This window comes from Callorhinus ursinus, unplaced genomic scaffold (assembly GCF_003265705.2).
Source record: "Callorhinus ursinus isolate GAN/ISIS: 27379988/994484 unplaced genomic scaffold, GSC_fseal_2.0 scaffold85, whole genome shotgun sequence".
NCBI lineage: Eukaryota > Metazoa > Chordata > Mammalia > Carnivora > Otariidae > Callorhinus > Callorhinus ursinus.
In genome coordinates, this window is record NW_027397147.1 from 2,177,581 (window position 1) to 2,192,808 (window position 15,228).

General features: G+C 55.9%; 1 protein-coding gene across 7 annotated transcripts in view; it reads left to right on the forward strand.

Annotated features, from left to right (window-relative positions):
• The window catches only part of SCNN1B (sodium channel epithelial 1 subunit beta), a 59,314-nt gene that overhangs the window by 38,744 nt on the left and 5,342 nt on the right, over positions 1-15,228 (forward strand). For all 7 annotated transcript variants that reach the window (XM_025855456.2, XM_073887966.1, XM_073887968.1 and 4 more), the window contains 5 exons: positions 1,743-2,019; positions 4,333-4,523; positions 11,494-11,597; positions 13,787-13,950; positions 14,173-14,280. In XM_025855456.2, coding sequence (XP_025711241.1) covers positions 1,743-2,019; positions 4,333-4,523; positions 11,494-11,597; positions 13,787-13,950; positions 14,173-14,280 — 844 coding nt within the window. The remainder of the gene's footprint in view (positions 1-1,742; positions 2,020-4,332; positions 4,524-11,493; positions 11,598-13,786; positions 13,951-14,172; positions 14,281-15,228) is intronic.

The window sequence follows — 15,228 nt, forward strand, 5'->3', positions numbered from 1 at the left end:
GCAATAGTGCATCAAGGGCTGATGAATTGCCAGGCAGTGTGTCCAGTGCTTTTTGGTTGATTGATGTAATTCTCATCCACACAACCACCCTAAGGGTGGGCACGACTGTAGTAGCCCCAATTTATGGGTCGGGAAATGGAGATTCAGAGAGGTTAGGGAACTTGCCCAGAGACACACAGAGAACAACTGTGGCATCGGAACCCAGGCCTGATCTGACTCCAGAGTTGCCACCGTGCAACCACGTGCTGAAGGGACATGCCGGGGGACCCGACCTAGCCAGGGTTGGGGAGGGGCAGGGGGTCAGTCAGAGGAGAACACCCCAAGGCATGAGCAGAAGCGAGCTAGGTGGGACGCAGAGTGGCCCAAGTGGAGGACGGCTGCCGCGGCCCTGGGACGAGACAGAGTCTGGTGCTTTCAAGGAACTGCAGAAGGGCCAGCGTGGCTGAGTCACAGGGAACATTCTTGTCCAAAAGAAGGTCCTGGAAGGGAATTCTTACTTCCTTTTTTTTTTTTTTTAAGTACTAGCACTTTTTTTTTTTAAAGATTTTATTTATTTGAGAGAGAGAGTGAGAGATAGAGAGCACGAGAGGGAAGAGGGTCAGAGGGAGAAGCAGACTCCCTGCTGAGCAGGGAGCCCGATGTGGGACTCGATCCCGGGACTCCAGGATCACGACCTGAGCCGAAGGCAGTCGCTTAACCAACCAGGAGCCACCCAGGCGCCCGGGAATTCTTACTTCCTGATTACATGTCTAGTGATCAGAAAGTCCCTTCTTTCTAGTAATCGGGCTCCTGCCTGCTTGGGGCTGCTTCAGAGAACCCATAGTCATCATAGTACAACACCGCCCTGGCCAGGCACGGTTCCCGGTGCTGCAGAGGCCTCACCTCACCAACAGGCATCCAGGGTAAATAATCCCTGCATCTTGTAGACGAGAGAACAGAGCCTCAGAGATGCTAACTTGCCCCAGGGTCACACGGATACCAACTGGCATGTCTGGACTCGAACCCAGACCTCAGGCCATGACCCACCTTGCTCGACAGCAGTGTGGACATCCGGGCTAACCTAGCAGCCCCCATCCCCACAGCCCACCACCCTTCCCGAGTCCTCCTCCTGCTGTGTACACACAGGTGGCTGGTTTCATGGTCCGGGGACAGGAGGTGTCCGCAGCTGAAGCCGATCTCAGCTCGGGCCGCTGTACCCCTTTGTACCAGGACGTGGGTCTGTGGCCAGGCGTTAACACTCACTCCCTGGTACGGACACATTTCTGCCAGACTGACCGGTCACCATTTCCAATACTGGAGCCTCCGGAGGCTGCGAGAAGCTACTGGAGCCCAGCCCCACACTCCCACCCTCCTTCTCCCTCCTGAAACTGGATCCTTTTCCCAGAGTCGCTGCTGGAGAATTGGAACCAGGAGCGGTTAGGAGTCTTCCTTCTTAGAATGTGAACTTCATAAGGAAAGGGACCCCATGTGTCTTGTTCGCTATCATATCCTCTGTGCTTTGCACAGTGCCTGGCGCCTAGTAGGCACTCACTGCATACTCGGTGGATGAAGAAGTGAGCGGGTGGGTAGAAGGAGTCATGGACGTCTGGGCGGGTGGGTAGAGAGGCAGGGGGCTTGGGCAGAGCACTCTCCTCACATGTGGTGGCTGGCAGCCACGCTGGGGGTAGGGGGGACCCCAGACTGCGGTTGCCCTCTGCCCCTCAGCTGCCCTTGTCCCCCTGACTGGCCCCCTCCCCACCCAGGTATTCCAAAGTCAAGCATTTGCTGAAGGATCTGGATGAGCTCATGGAAGCGGTCCTGGAGAGGATCCTGGCTCCCGAGCAGAGCTACACCAACGCCACTAGGACTCTGAACGTCACCATCTGGAACGACACGCCGCTGGTTCTGATCGACGAGCGGGACCCCCACCGCCCGGTGGTCCTTGACCTCTTTGGGGATGTCCACCATGGCTCAGCAAGCAGCAGCCCAGCGCCAGAAAGGACCTGCACTGCCCAGGGGTGCAAAGTGGCCATGAGACTAGTAAGTGGGCCCCGGGCACACATCAAGCAATGGACCCTTCCCAGGGAGGCTGATGGGATTTTCTTTCCTTTAATAATCTGGGTCTTGCTGGGGGAAAGGCAGGCTGGAAGCCAGCGCCCATTTTGTATGTTTACAAAGCTTTTTTTTTTTTTTTTTTTTAATAGAGCTGGTATGTTAGTCAAGACACTATTGACTGGGCAGTGACCCAGGTCAAACTAGCTTAGGCAAAACAAGGAATTCACTGGCTCACATACTGAGAAGTCCAGGGGTAGCCTGGGTTCAGGTCTGGCTGGATCCAAGCATTCAAATGCTGCCATCAGGACCTAACTCTCTCCATTTTTGTTCAGCTTTTCTCCCAGTTAACCTCACTCTCTGGCAGGCTCCCTCCAAGCAGAGGGTCTTGGCAATGCCAGACATACACCCCAACAGCTCAGCACTCTCCCCCGAGAAACAGAACTCCTGTTCCCCAATAGCCTCAGCAAAAGTCCTGGGACAGACCCATCGGGTCACATGCTCACCCCTCAGCCAATCACCGTGCGCCAGAGAATGGGCTCTCATGATTGGCCAGTCCTGGGTCATGCGCCCTGGGGCTGGGTTGGCGTCAGCCTCTACCATGTGGACCCAGTGAGGGGGGAAAGGGTGCTTTTCTAAAGAAGGAGTTAAGTCTTGCTCTCAAAAGACAAGAGCATAAATACCGGGAAGGTGAAAACCCACAGCCTCGCAGTGCCGTCCAATGCCAGAGCATAACTGCCCTGCGCCGGGATGCTGCGATGGCCCCCACTCCTGGGGAAGCTGAACGGGCCTAGGAATCTGTATTGTTAACAGCCTCCCTGGTGATTTGGATGGTCACCCTTGGCCCTTGGTTTGGGGGCCTCCACCGGGTCGGGGCTCCCCCTACATCTCCGAAAAACCAGCGAACAGTCCGAGGCTCCAGAGACCCCGTGCCCTCTCTGACCCAGTGCCCTACTGTTTTTTTTTTTTTTAAAGATTTTATTTATTTATTCATGAGAGACAGAGGGAGAGAGAGAGGGGGAGAGCGAGAGAGAGAGAGAGAGAGAGAGAAACAGAGGGAGAAGCAGGCTCCCAAGGAGCAGGGAGCCCAATGCGGGACTCGATCCCAGGACATTGGGATCATGACCCGAGCCGCAGGCAGACGCCCAACCATCTGAGCCACCCAGGCGCCCAGTGCCCTACTGGTTTTTAGCGTTACCCGGCCTCCCGTGTCCGGCTCCTCATCTGTGAAGCAGGCTCGTTCCGGGGGACTGCCCCGGATCTCGGGGTCAGGCCCTGTGTGTGCGCGCACGGTGCATGCTGTGTGTGTGTGTGCGCACGCGCGCGGGTGTGCACGTGTGGTAGGGAGGAGGGTCTGCTGGCCTCAGTTTCCTCCCGATGATGGAGTAGGGTTGCTGTACAAATCGAATGCGGTAATAGGCCTCAGAACAGAGCCTGGGACAGAGTGAGTGTTAAGTATTACCGTCATCTCCCTAAGGAGAGACGAGGAGACCTCCAGGAATGGGCCTGAGGACAGTGCCCCCAGCCGGCCCTGGGGAAGGCAGTCTCACAATGCGGAGAAGCTCCTCCCGGCCTCCTGGGTTCCAGAAGGAAGGCCCGCTGTGAGCACCGATAGAGGCAGAGTGGCTGAGGCCAGAGGCCTGGGGCTGTGGCCGTGCTGTGTCTGCATGGTGACCTGGGTGTCATGGTGGGCCGGCTGTGGGGTGGGGGGCCTGCTCCCCTCACGGGGCTCAGGCTGACAAGGCCCAGCTCCTTCCCCCAGCGAGGGGGAGGGAGCCTTGAGCCTCCAGTCCTTCATGGTCCACACAGCCTCCAGGGAGCTGCCTCTGGAAGTCTTCAAGGAGGCCCGGAAAGGAGTCAGGGGAGTTGGAGGGTCCGGGTGCGTCTGTCTGTGTGGCCACAGGAGCGTGAATGTGGATCAGCTAGGTATGTGGGCCGGGAGAAAGTTTGGATATGGGTGTGTGTGGTTGTGACCATGACATCGTGTGGCTGTGGATGTCAGGAAGTGGGCGTGTGCGTGTGTGCGTGCGTGTGTGTGTGTGTATTTGCTCATGCATAAGGCTAGTATAGGGGTGGCCGGCAACCGTGTGTGAGACCTGGTGACCCAGCAGCCACGTGTGAGGGGACAGCCCCCAAGCCCTGCGAGCATGAGTGTGAACACATTCTCCACCGCTCAGCAGCTGCTAGCCCCGGCACCGCGGTGCCACCAAGGGAAGGGCAGCTGGCCCTTGGGGACAGTGGCCCGGGGGAAGGCTGGCCAGCACGCCCTGTGCCCACCAGAATCCCACTCGGCCTCCACAGTGCAGCCTCAACGGGACCGTGTGCACTTTCCGGAACTTCACCAGCGCCACCCAGGCCGTGACGGAGTGGTACCTCCTGCAGGCCACCAACATCTTCTCGCACGTGCCCAGGCATGAGCTGGTGGAGATGGGCTACCCCGCCGAGCGGCTGATCCTGGCCTGCCTGTTCGGGCCCGAGCCCTGCAACTACAGGTGAGAGCCACCCTGGGCCCGGCCGGCCTGCCCCGCCCCCCCGGCCCCCACATCACAGCCCCACGTGGCCACGGACCAGCACCATGTCCTGTGCCTCAGTGTCTCCGGTCGGATCTTCTGGGGCAGAGCCTGAGACCGGGATGTGTGGAGGGCCCATGACACATGGAGGGACTCGCTTTAGGACACGTCTGTAAAGGAAAGCAGGATGAGGAAGGAAAGAGCTCAGTGAAGCTGCGGTCTCTCAGGCAACGTCCCGGCATCCAGAGCATCAGCCACACCACAGGATTGTCCTCCTGAGGGGCTGGCCTTTGTCCCGGCTGCATCAGTACCTCGTGGGGGATAGGCTGGGGTCCCCTCACTTCCCAGGCAAGGGGGCTGCAGGAGGGGCGGCTGGGAGCTTTTCGCCCCCAACAGCCAGTGGCTGAGGGGTCTGGGCGGGCACCCTGGCACCTCCTGCCCTGGTTCTCATCCCGGACGGTCCAGCCGCCGCCTCGGCTTCCCGGGAGCAGGGCTGAGTTGGCTCAGCTGGGCACTTAGAACGGGGCCCTGGGAGTGTTGGCTGGCATCCCTGACAACCCCCAAGGCGGACAGGATGGCAGACTGAGAATAACGTTCACCCCAAAAGCCTGCGCCTCCTTCACCCGCCCTGCCGCTGACACCCCCAGCCCTGGGCCCTAGCATCTCTGGGGCAGGACCGCGGCCTGGAGACTGGGCCCACGCAGAGCCACGGCGGCAGAGCCTCAGGGTGTGCAGGGCCCACGCGTGCTGGCGTCCTGTTGGTCCGGGACTCCACAGTCTCGCACTTCAGGCCCCTGAAGTCCACGGAGTCCTGCCACCTCTCAGGAGTGACAGGCTTCCCATATCACCCTCCCGGGGACGGTGCCTGAGCCCCGTGCTCCCTCCACCCATGAGCCTTCAGGAAGCTCTACTGAGAGTCTGCTGAACGCCGCGGGGACCCTGTGTCCCCCCAAAATGCACAGGGGCGGGCACTCTGCAGGCCGTGTCAGGAAATCCAGGGCCCCCCGCCAGAGGAGCTGCACACCTAGCCGCCCGCGTGGCATGAGCTGGAAAGGTGTGGCCGCAGGCGGAAAAGCACAGGCCGGTGCCCCTGCTGACGGGACACGTCCTGCCGTCGGTGGTGGCATGGCTGGCTGCCAACCCCTCGCTCTCAGCCGGTGGCCTTTGCTCAGCGCACCCCTGGCCAGACGCTCCTGACGGCCCTCCCAGAAGGCTGCAGGCAGCCCGTGCACCGGCATGTCACATCCGTGCAGTCACCTTTGCCCCCTCGGCTGGAGAGAGAGAGGTCAGGCTCTGCCTTCAAGCCTGGAGCCCGACTGCTCAGCAAGAAGAGCCCTGGCTGGGGGGCGGAGGGTTAGGTGGGAAAGGGGGGGGTCCGTTAGGGTCTGGGGGATCTACTGTCAGGTCCCTGGGCTCTGAGCGGGGTCCCGGTGTCGGAAGATTGTGGGCGGCTCCCGCGCTGGCTCCGTCCACAGAGCAGGTCCCATTGGGTCACGGGGACTGAGAGTGAGGAGTGGGTGGTCCCCCAAAGAGAAGCAGAGGAGCTGTTAGCAGAGAAGGGGGAACGGATGGCGTTGGGGCCGGCAAAACACCCAGTGTCGGCCACGCCACTTCTGTGGTGTGGCTGTGGCTGGGGAGTAACTCTAGCGAGGGGGTCAAGGCTGGGCTGTGCAGTTAGACCCCCTGGGTTCACATCCTTGCCCTGTCTTACAAGCCGTGTGACCCTAACCAAGTTTAACCTCAATGGGCCTCGGTTTTCCTCTTCTGTGAAATGGGGTAATAACATGCCTACCCAGCGGTGTTATTGTGAGTATTCAGTGAGGTGATATGCCAACAGAGTGCCGGCCTCAATAAATAATTATTGACAATATTATTGTCATTAAACCCACATTTGATAAGGAACTCATTATTCAATAATAATGCTAACATGTATTGAGCCCTGCTGATGTGTCAGATGCTATTCTTAGCACTTCACGGGTATAAAATTCATTTAACCCTGGCCACAAGCCCATGAGAAAGGTACTCTTATGTCACCCCATTCTGTAGGAGGCAGCCAAGGCCCAGAGAGGTTAAGCAACGTCTCTGAGGTCACACAGCTGGTGAGCGGCTGTGCTGGCAGTCTGGGCCACCAGAAAACGGGAGCATCATCTTCCCTCCCCACCCATGTCTCCAGAGCCTGTTCTTTGTCACCTGCCTTCCTGAGTCAGCCTCAGACTCGGTGCCAGAGGAAACGGGCCTCCCTTGGCCCTCCCAGCGCCGGGCTCCAAACACTATGTCCCTGCTTCCGCACTGTCCTTCTGACTCCATCCTCTGTCCCTCGACCGTGGCGAAGGCTCAAGAAGCAGCAGCTGTAATTAGGAGAAAAGGAGCCACATTTGGACCCTGATGCCAAACTGCCTGGATTTGAATGCCAGATCTGTGGGCTGTTGGGCACGCTTCCTGGCCTCTCTGGGCCTCAGTATTCTCATCTGGAAAATGGGGATCATGACATGGCCTCGTAGGGCTATCGTGGGGATGGAAGGACATATATGGTGTGTGATGGAAAGTCTTTGATTTGGGTTTATACAGATAAGATGGGTTTGGGGGAAGAATGGCACAAAGGTGAGGTGTCCTCCTCATCACATGGTACGCCAGGAGGGGCACCACCTGGGATGCTGACCCCCCTCAATGGGTTAAGGGGCGGGGGGGGGGACAGCCTTCTCCATCATGAGGTAACTGTCTTCCCTTCCGTGGGGAAGGGGTCGCGAAGTTGAGCCCACACTCTAGGGAGGACGAGGGAACAGGGGCACTCAGCTCCTGGTCTCCTGGAGACAGGAGTACACACTATTTGGAAATCTTCTGTGGGGAAGAGTTCCCTCCTCTCTGTTCCCTCATGTTATTCAGTCATTTGTACCGGCACGGACTCGTGTATATGTGCGTTGTAGTCGCATCCCACGTTATTTATTTTCTTACTCACATTCTTCCAGCTCAGGCCAGTAGCAGCTCCTCGTGTCGGGCTCCTGTGTCTCTTTAACATGTCCCCATCTCTCTGTCTCTCTCTCTCTCTCTTTTTTTGTTTTGATTACTTCCTTACTTTCTGGCACCTCAGATGCCCCAGCTCTAGAAGCAGCCGTTTCTCTGAGGAGCTCTGTTTCCTTTTATTGGAGAACGGTGTTTAGAGACCAAGATCTAGGCATATATAAGCAGCAGTAGCTTGTTGTTACTGCCTCAGGGACCGGCTCACTAGCTCCTGCCCTGGGAAGCCTTTCCTGACCCCTACCACACAGGACCACCGCTGTTATACTGCTTCCTTCCAGGATGCTCTACCTCTCTGGTCTTTTCTGGGGGTTTGCCCCAGTCTTGGGCCGCATGCCTGACACCTGTCCCGGGAAGGTGTTTTGGGAAAAATGCCTGGCTCTGGGGCAAGAGTTGGCGGGTGCTGAGAGCAGCCTCTCCAAGTAAAGGGCATGACCAACAAGCAGGTCGTTGGCACACACAGCGAGATGGAGAGAGCACAGCCGTGGGCCCGAAAGCGCCCTGAGCGGCTGCCTGTTCCTGGGCTGCAGACAGATGTCCGAGATGGTTTCTTGGGAACGCTGTGTCCCCACACGCCTGGGGCGGGGTCTCGCCCTCCAGAACAGTGCCCGGCTTCAGCCGGTTTGCCCTGCTCTGTTCCTCCTGTGGCCACAGCCCTGATCCTCCAGATGGAGACTCCCCAGTGCCCGCCCAGAGCTATTTCTTCCCTCTGGGCCTTTGCCTGGGCTGTGCTCACCACCTGATGTGCACTTTCTCCTCGCTGCCCTCCAGGCAGCTCGCCTACCTCTTAGCCAGCCTTAAAAGTCTCAGCTCAGGCCTCCCCTCCTCCAAGAACTCTTTCGTGACCCCTACACACACCCCAGGGAGAATGAGGTGTCACTCCTCCAAGCTTATCTCTGTTGGTCCACTTATCACATATTATAATTTACCCAACAAATATTTACTGAATGTCTGTCTACTGTGGGCCAGGCTCTGAGGGCAGAGTGGGGAGCGTGGCCACCAGCACTTGCTGAGTATTTCCATGTGCTCGCGTCCAGCCCTCGCCTTTGTCCTGTGGGGCGGGTGCTCTCACCATCCCGGCGTTACAGGTGGGGCCGGCCAGGCTGCCCAGCCACGCAGTGACAAAGCTGAAACTGGAATCCAGGCAGGCTGACTTCCTGGCCCCGGATCCTAGCCTCTAAATGCTTCCTCCCTTGACACAGACAACGGCCCTCCCTGGGCTTACGTTCTATAAAGCAGGGGGCCGCTGATAAGCAAGCAGTTACCTAAAGATCATTTCCGATTTTGACCACATGCTTCAGGGAATAAGCAGGTAGAAACGATCAAGTAACCAGGTAGGGAAGTGACTCTGCCTGGGGAGTGCGGGGCGACAGGGCAGGGGTGGGGGGGGGGGGTGGTCTCAGAGCAGGTGAATCCTGAAGGATGAGAAGAAGCCACTTATGTGGCCAGCTGGTCAGAGAATATTCCAGGCACAGGGGCCTTGAATTCAGAAACATCTCGGAATGCTGCTGGAGTGTAACAGACAAGGGGGAGAAGACCAACATAGGGCGTTTGCGTTTCCTTCTGTGAGCGGCGAGGAGCCTCTGGAGGGTTCCGAGCAGAGGTGTACCCTGGCCCGATTCACAGTTCAAACCATCGCCCTGACTGCTGTGCAGAGGAATATCCTACTAGAACAAGAGGGGTAGCAGAGGCTCCTGCAGGAGGCATGCAGGGCCGGGCACTGGTGGCTTGAACCCTGTTGCGGGGGGAGCCTCAGTGATGGAGAGAGGAGGACTAGCCAGAGGCACGTTCTGGAAGGGGAGCCTGGACAGGACGCTGCTCCAAGGCCCTTGCCATGCTGGGTCCCCCCCGCCACACAGTGAATGCCCAGGGCAGGACTCTCTTGTTCACCTCAGCTGTCCCCGACCCTGCACCTGCCTCAGGAAACACTTGTGGAGTGAAGAAATGTGATTTCTTCCCGATTTCCCTTTCACAATTGAGGACATCAAAGCCCAGAGGTGGAGTAAGCCGCTCATGTCTGCCCAGGGTCAGCTCCCAGCTTGGATGTCACAGCCTGCCCGGGAACCACCTCGTTCTGAGGTGGTGTGGGGGGTGTTAAAGGTGGAGGGAACGGCTTCCTAATGTCAACATCGGGGCAAATAACAGCTGACCTCATGGGGTTCCTGTGAGGATCGAATGAGAGAATGTACGCAGAACTCTGCAGCACCAGGCTGGCGCCGAAAAGTGGCACGGTCCGTGTTTCCAAATCCAGGGCTTGGAAGACAAAATTGCATTTTGGTGGCTGTTTCTGCACTTCCTGTTTTTAATAAAACAAGAAAAACAAAACAAAACCACGCAAAGACGTTTGTAAAGCTATTCCTAACAGAGACCCGAGGACACACTTATAGACAGAAAAGAGCACGATGACCTCACGTGGACACGTCCTCCTGATCCCACAGCCATGACTCTTCCCCTCCCATCCATTCTGCAGCAAAGCCCAGACTCCAGGGTCTTTCACCCATAAAAAGCTCAGAATGTATCTGCAAGAGAGAAAGGCTTTTTTTTTTTTTTAAACCAAACCACAATGCTATTATCCCACCTGAAAAAAAAATTGACAATAATTCTTCAATACCATCAACTGTCCAGTCGTGTCCATGCTCATAAATGTCCTACCTTTTTGCTTGTTTGCATATGTGAATCAGCATCCAATTAAAGGCAGCACGTGGTGATTGCGATCCAAGTCTTTAAAGTTTCTGTTCATCTGTAGGTTGTCTCCCCTTTCCCCTCTCACAAGGTGTTTGTGGAAGGAACTGGGGTGTTTATCCTGTTGCAGTCCCCAAGGTCTGGATTTTGCAGGTTGACTTTTCTTTGGTGTCTTTGAACCTGTTCGTCTATCTCCAGTATTTCCTGTGAATGGTGGTTAGAGACAGATGCTCGGTCCTGTTCGGGGAGGATTTTTATGTTTTATTAGCAAGGCCACCTCCTCGGAAAGCCTGTGCTCTTCCATCAGGAGAGAAGCACTGGCCACCACCAGTGGGTGTTGCCCAAAGCCATTAATTCGTCTGGGGTGCAAAAATGTTGATCCATTCACTGCCTCTCCAAGGATTAGCTGGGTCAAACCAGAACTGTTTTAACAGCTATATGATAAGAAAAAAAAAAAAAGTCAAATGGAGGGAGCCATAGATTAGAAGAAACTTGAAAGACCTATCAACCAATTGCATGTTAACCTCATTTGGATCCCGATTTAAACAAATAAATTGTAAAAACAAAAATCGACATGTAGGAGACGGTTAGAGCTTTGGACTGAATATTAACAATATTAAGGAATTTTTGTTAGTTATGTTTAACATGGTAATAGCAGTATTTTTAAAAGAGTTCTTACTTTTCAAGATACATCTGGAAATGTTTACAGACAAAATCATGACGTCTGAGATTTGCTTGAGAATAATATGGAAGGGAGATGGGGCGGGGCGGGTAGAGATGAAGCACATTAGTGGCCCCGCCGTGATGATTCTTGAAGCTGGTGGTGGACTTCACTGTCTTGACTTTTTTTGTGTTTGAAATGTTCCATATCCAAAAAAAGTCTTTTTTTAACTGAATTCTTTGAAACTAAAGAATACCATTGCTACTGCTGTGAGCATCTTTAGGGAAATGTTTCTTGCGGTAGTTGACTTATTTCCTTAGGAAACATTTCCAGGACATAAGAGAGGACCCTGTATAGGGTCCCACACTCCTCCTTATAAAGCTGTGTCCTTCCTCGGCCTCTGGGGGGCCCTCTCCTGATTCATCCCCTCTCCGACCCACCATGTCAGCCACTTCCCTCTCTGAGTTCCCGGCTTAGCCAGCACACGTGGCTGGATTCTGGGGCTCCCCTCCACTATGTGTCCTGGACAGCAGACGGTCAGGGAGGCACTGGCTGGGGTGGGCCCTGCTCTTTGGCTGATGGTGTTTCTTTTAGGAACTTTACATCCATCTTCCACCCGGATTATGGCAACTGCTACATCTTCAACTGGGGCATGACAGAGAAGGCACTCCCTTCGGCCAACCCCGGAGCTGAGTTTGGTAAGCCTTGGTTCATCCTGGGGCTGGAGTCGTGGGGCTAGAAGACCCAGTGACCATGAGCTGTCAAGGGGGAGGGCCGGAATTAGACAGGAGGTGGCCCACGGAGGGGCGGCCACAGTTGGGCCTCTTCTGTGTGCGGGGAGCCGTTCCGTTGTCCCTGCAAAATGAACAACCCCTTTTAAATTTTTAAAAAGAAAGGAAGAGTTTTATTGGAGCCCAAGTTAGGAGAGCTGCTGGGGATACATAGTCTTCACAAGGAAGAGAGCGCTCTGGGAAAGGAATGTTTGGAGCAGGATTATATATGGTTTTTACATAAAGGGTTATAAACCATCATGACCAAGGCCATTCCAGAAAGTTACAGACTTTATCTTATGCTGTTAGTGTGTTCAAGGCTGTATGACTTTGATTTTATGGGAACCAGTGTTTGGGTTTTTTTTTTTTTCCTTATGTTTGGAATGCTCCTTTTTGATTATTTGTTTCAACAAAGGAGATGTACGATGTGTACTGCTCAGGGTGGAAATAGAGCCTCTGAGGTTTTGATGGAGTCATTTTGACCTTGGTAAATGTTAAACTATAGCTTCTCTGAGCAGGGCCCACGAATGCTAGAAATTGAAAATCTCCTTTATGATCCTCCCAGAGCTCCCATAAACGCCTGGGCTAGGGACCAGTGCTCCCATTTTGCTGCTGAGTCCCAGCTCCTGGGCCCGGGGGGAAACCCCAGCTCCACCACTGACCCCCCCGGGTGAGCCTGAGCTCAAGACTGAACTTCTGGAAGCCATGGTTTCCCCATTCAAAAACAGTATATGATAGCCTAGGAGAGCCTATTGTGTGCACCTCACGGTATCATCATGACATGAGGCCGTCACCCGCGTAGCACAGTGGCTGGCAAGTCCTACGTGCTCAGTATATGCTGAATATTCTTTGGAGGCTTAAAGAACTTGCCCAAGAGCACCCATCTGACCTGCAGCAGAGCCCGTACTTTTACTGAGCCTCACTGCGGTGCGGTTCTTGAACGAGACAGAGAGGGGGTGGAGTAAACAGAAGCGAGAAGCGGTCGATGAGAGAAGCCACTGTGTTGGCCCGTCTCTGGGGAAGACTCATGGTGGCCTCAGGTTGGCTTTGGCGATCCTCCCTCCCCTACCCCACAGCTCCTGGCCTCCCCAGCCTCTGGGAGGCAGGCTGTCATTCTAAGTCTCAGGGCTGTTGGTCAAGAAGGGCGCAGAGGGGATGCTGACCACCCATCACCCAGCCCCTGTGCCCCTGAGGTCACTGTGTATCACAGAGGCGCCAGTCACCTCACCTCGCTTCACAGGGGCAGATGGTTAGGACTAAGGAGCTCAGCTGCCTGTGTTAGAACCCCAACAATGCCCCCTTCTTTGCAGGTGACCCTGGACAAGTCCTTTCCCTTCTCTGTGCCTCAGTTTGCTCACCTGTAAAATGGGGATTATAATAATACCTTTGCTCTTGTGAGCACCAGTGAGTTCGTGTATAATAAAGCACTTGGCCCAGCACTCAGCACGTAGCAGGTGCTCGATGAATGGTAGCCTGTTGTCCTAGCCACTTAGCACAGCCCTATGGTGGTGCCTAAGTCCCTGCCTTCAAGAAGGGAACGATCCGGGGGGGGCGGGGGAAGGAAGACAGACAATAAAAGATTCGTATAAGTGAGGTACATACTTGGGAGGAGTATTTCCAGAGCTAGGAGACCTACTCTTGGTAGTCAGGGAAGGCTTCCGGAGGAAGTGACACTCGGGCTGAGATCCAAAGGAAGAGCAGGAGGTTCTAGGTGAAGGGTAAAGGGGGCGGGGACATGATCCCAGAGAAAGCGAACAGCATTCTTGAGGGAATAGCATTTGCGAAGGCCCAGCAACAGCAAGGAACATGGAAGCCAGCAGGGATTGAATGATGAGAACGAGGACTCATAAGATTTGAGGTGGGCCAGGGCAGTCCTGCACCCCTGGATCTACCTGCCACGTGGATAGAGCTTGTGGGGCTGGGTGGGGAGGGAGAGACAGGGTGGCTTGGGCTAGGAAGGGGGCCTTGGAGAAGGCAAGAAGTCTCAATTTTCTCGAGGGGCAGCCAGCTTCCTGCGTGGGCCCTAGAGGTCTCCTTGGCTGGGTGGGGAGGGGGCCTGGACAGGTGGATGTGAGGGGGAGCGAATTCAGGCAGCCCTCGGCCCCACCTTCCCACAGGCCTGAAGCTGATCCTGGACATAGGCCAGGAGGACTACGTGCCCTTCCTCACGTCCACGGCCGGTGCCCGCCTGCTGCTTCATGGGCAGAGGTCCTACCCCTTCATCAAAGACGAGGGCATCTACGCCATGTCAGGGACAGAGACATCCATCGGGGTGCTGGTGGTATGGCCACAGCCCAAGGGCAGCCTGAGGGGGGCTGAGGGTGGAAGCTTCCCTCGCGGCCCATTCCCACCTTGTCTTCGGGCTGGAACCCCGACCAGGGCCAGCATGCTCTGGCAGAAGGTGGGCACGCTCTGGCACCTACTGGGGCCCATGGCATCCCCACCGACTCCCGTGATGCTTGCTGGGAGGGAGGTACACACGGAGCAACCTCTCCGGAAACAGGACAAGCTGGAGCGCAAGGGGGAGCCCTACAGCCAGTGCACCATGAACGGCTCTGACGTCCCTGTACGGAACCTCTACAGCGACTACAACACGACCTACTCTATCCAGGTGGGAAGACAGTGCGGGCCCCGGGGACCCTGGCAGTCTGCATCTACCAGACCCGAGGCCTCAGGGCTGTGGGGGAGCTGGTCCTGGCAGGACGGGCTGTACTGGATTTTTGTGGGTGACCGCAGGGTGGTTTGGTGGGTTTTGTGGCCTTTGGGGCTGGAGAGCCAGTCCCGTCCCTGGGTGCCCACCAGGGCCCGGGACCGGCCACTGCTCATCCCCACTCGGCAGCTGTGCCCATGGGGATGCCCAAAACACACGGATCTCACTCTGGGGTCTCCCAAAAAGAACGCTTATGTGGGAGAGATGCTGTGCTAAGGGCTCGCCTGTGTTACATCATCCTGTGATCCTGTGTACACCCCACGGGGTGGTAGTAGCATTTATTAATATACTAACAATAGCATTTATTATATATATATGTATATATATATGGTTTACTTGTTATAAGTACTGATATACGGAGAGGAGCAGGCTCATCATGTGCTAGGCAGGCCCTGTTGCAGGTGCTTTACATACAGTGATTCATTTAATCCTCACAGCGATGCTAAGATGTAGCTAGTATTACTAGGAAGGAGGAAATCGGGGTGTACAGGCCCCAGTACAAAGGGCTCATCGACTTAGCTGAGAAGTCCCTCTTTGTATCCGGCCTCAATCCCCCTTGCTGCAGCTGGGGCTTCCCTCTCACCGTGACCTCCAGAGGCAGCCCGGGGGGCCTGTCCCGAGACCCAGCCCCGTGGAGAAAACCGTCTAAAGCCTCCGCACAGGTGACGAACGTGACCCCTGGCTGACACTACTTCCCCAGCCCGGGCGGCCTTGGCAGATAAGGAAGCTGAGGCATGACGGGGGGGCAGTCTAGGGCCTGCTTCTGTGCCTGTTAGCCCTGAGCATGGTGTGGGCTTCCCTTTTGCCTGGAAATCCCACCGCCCCCCGCCCACTCTCCTGCCCACCCCG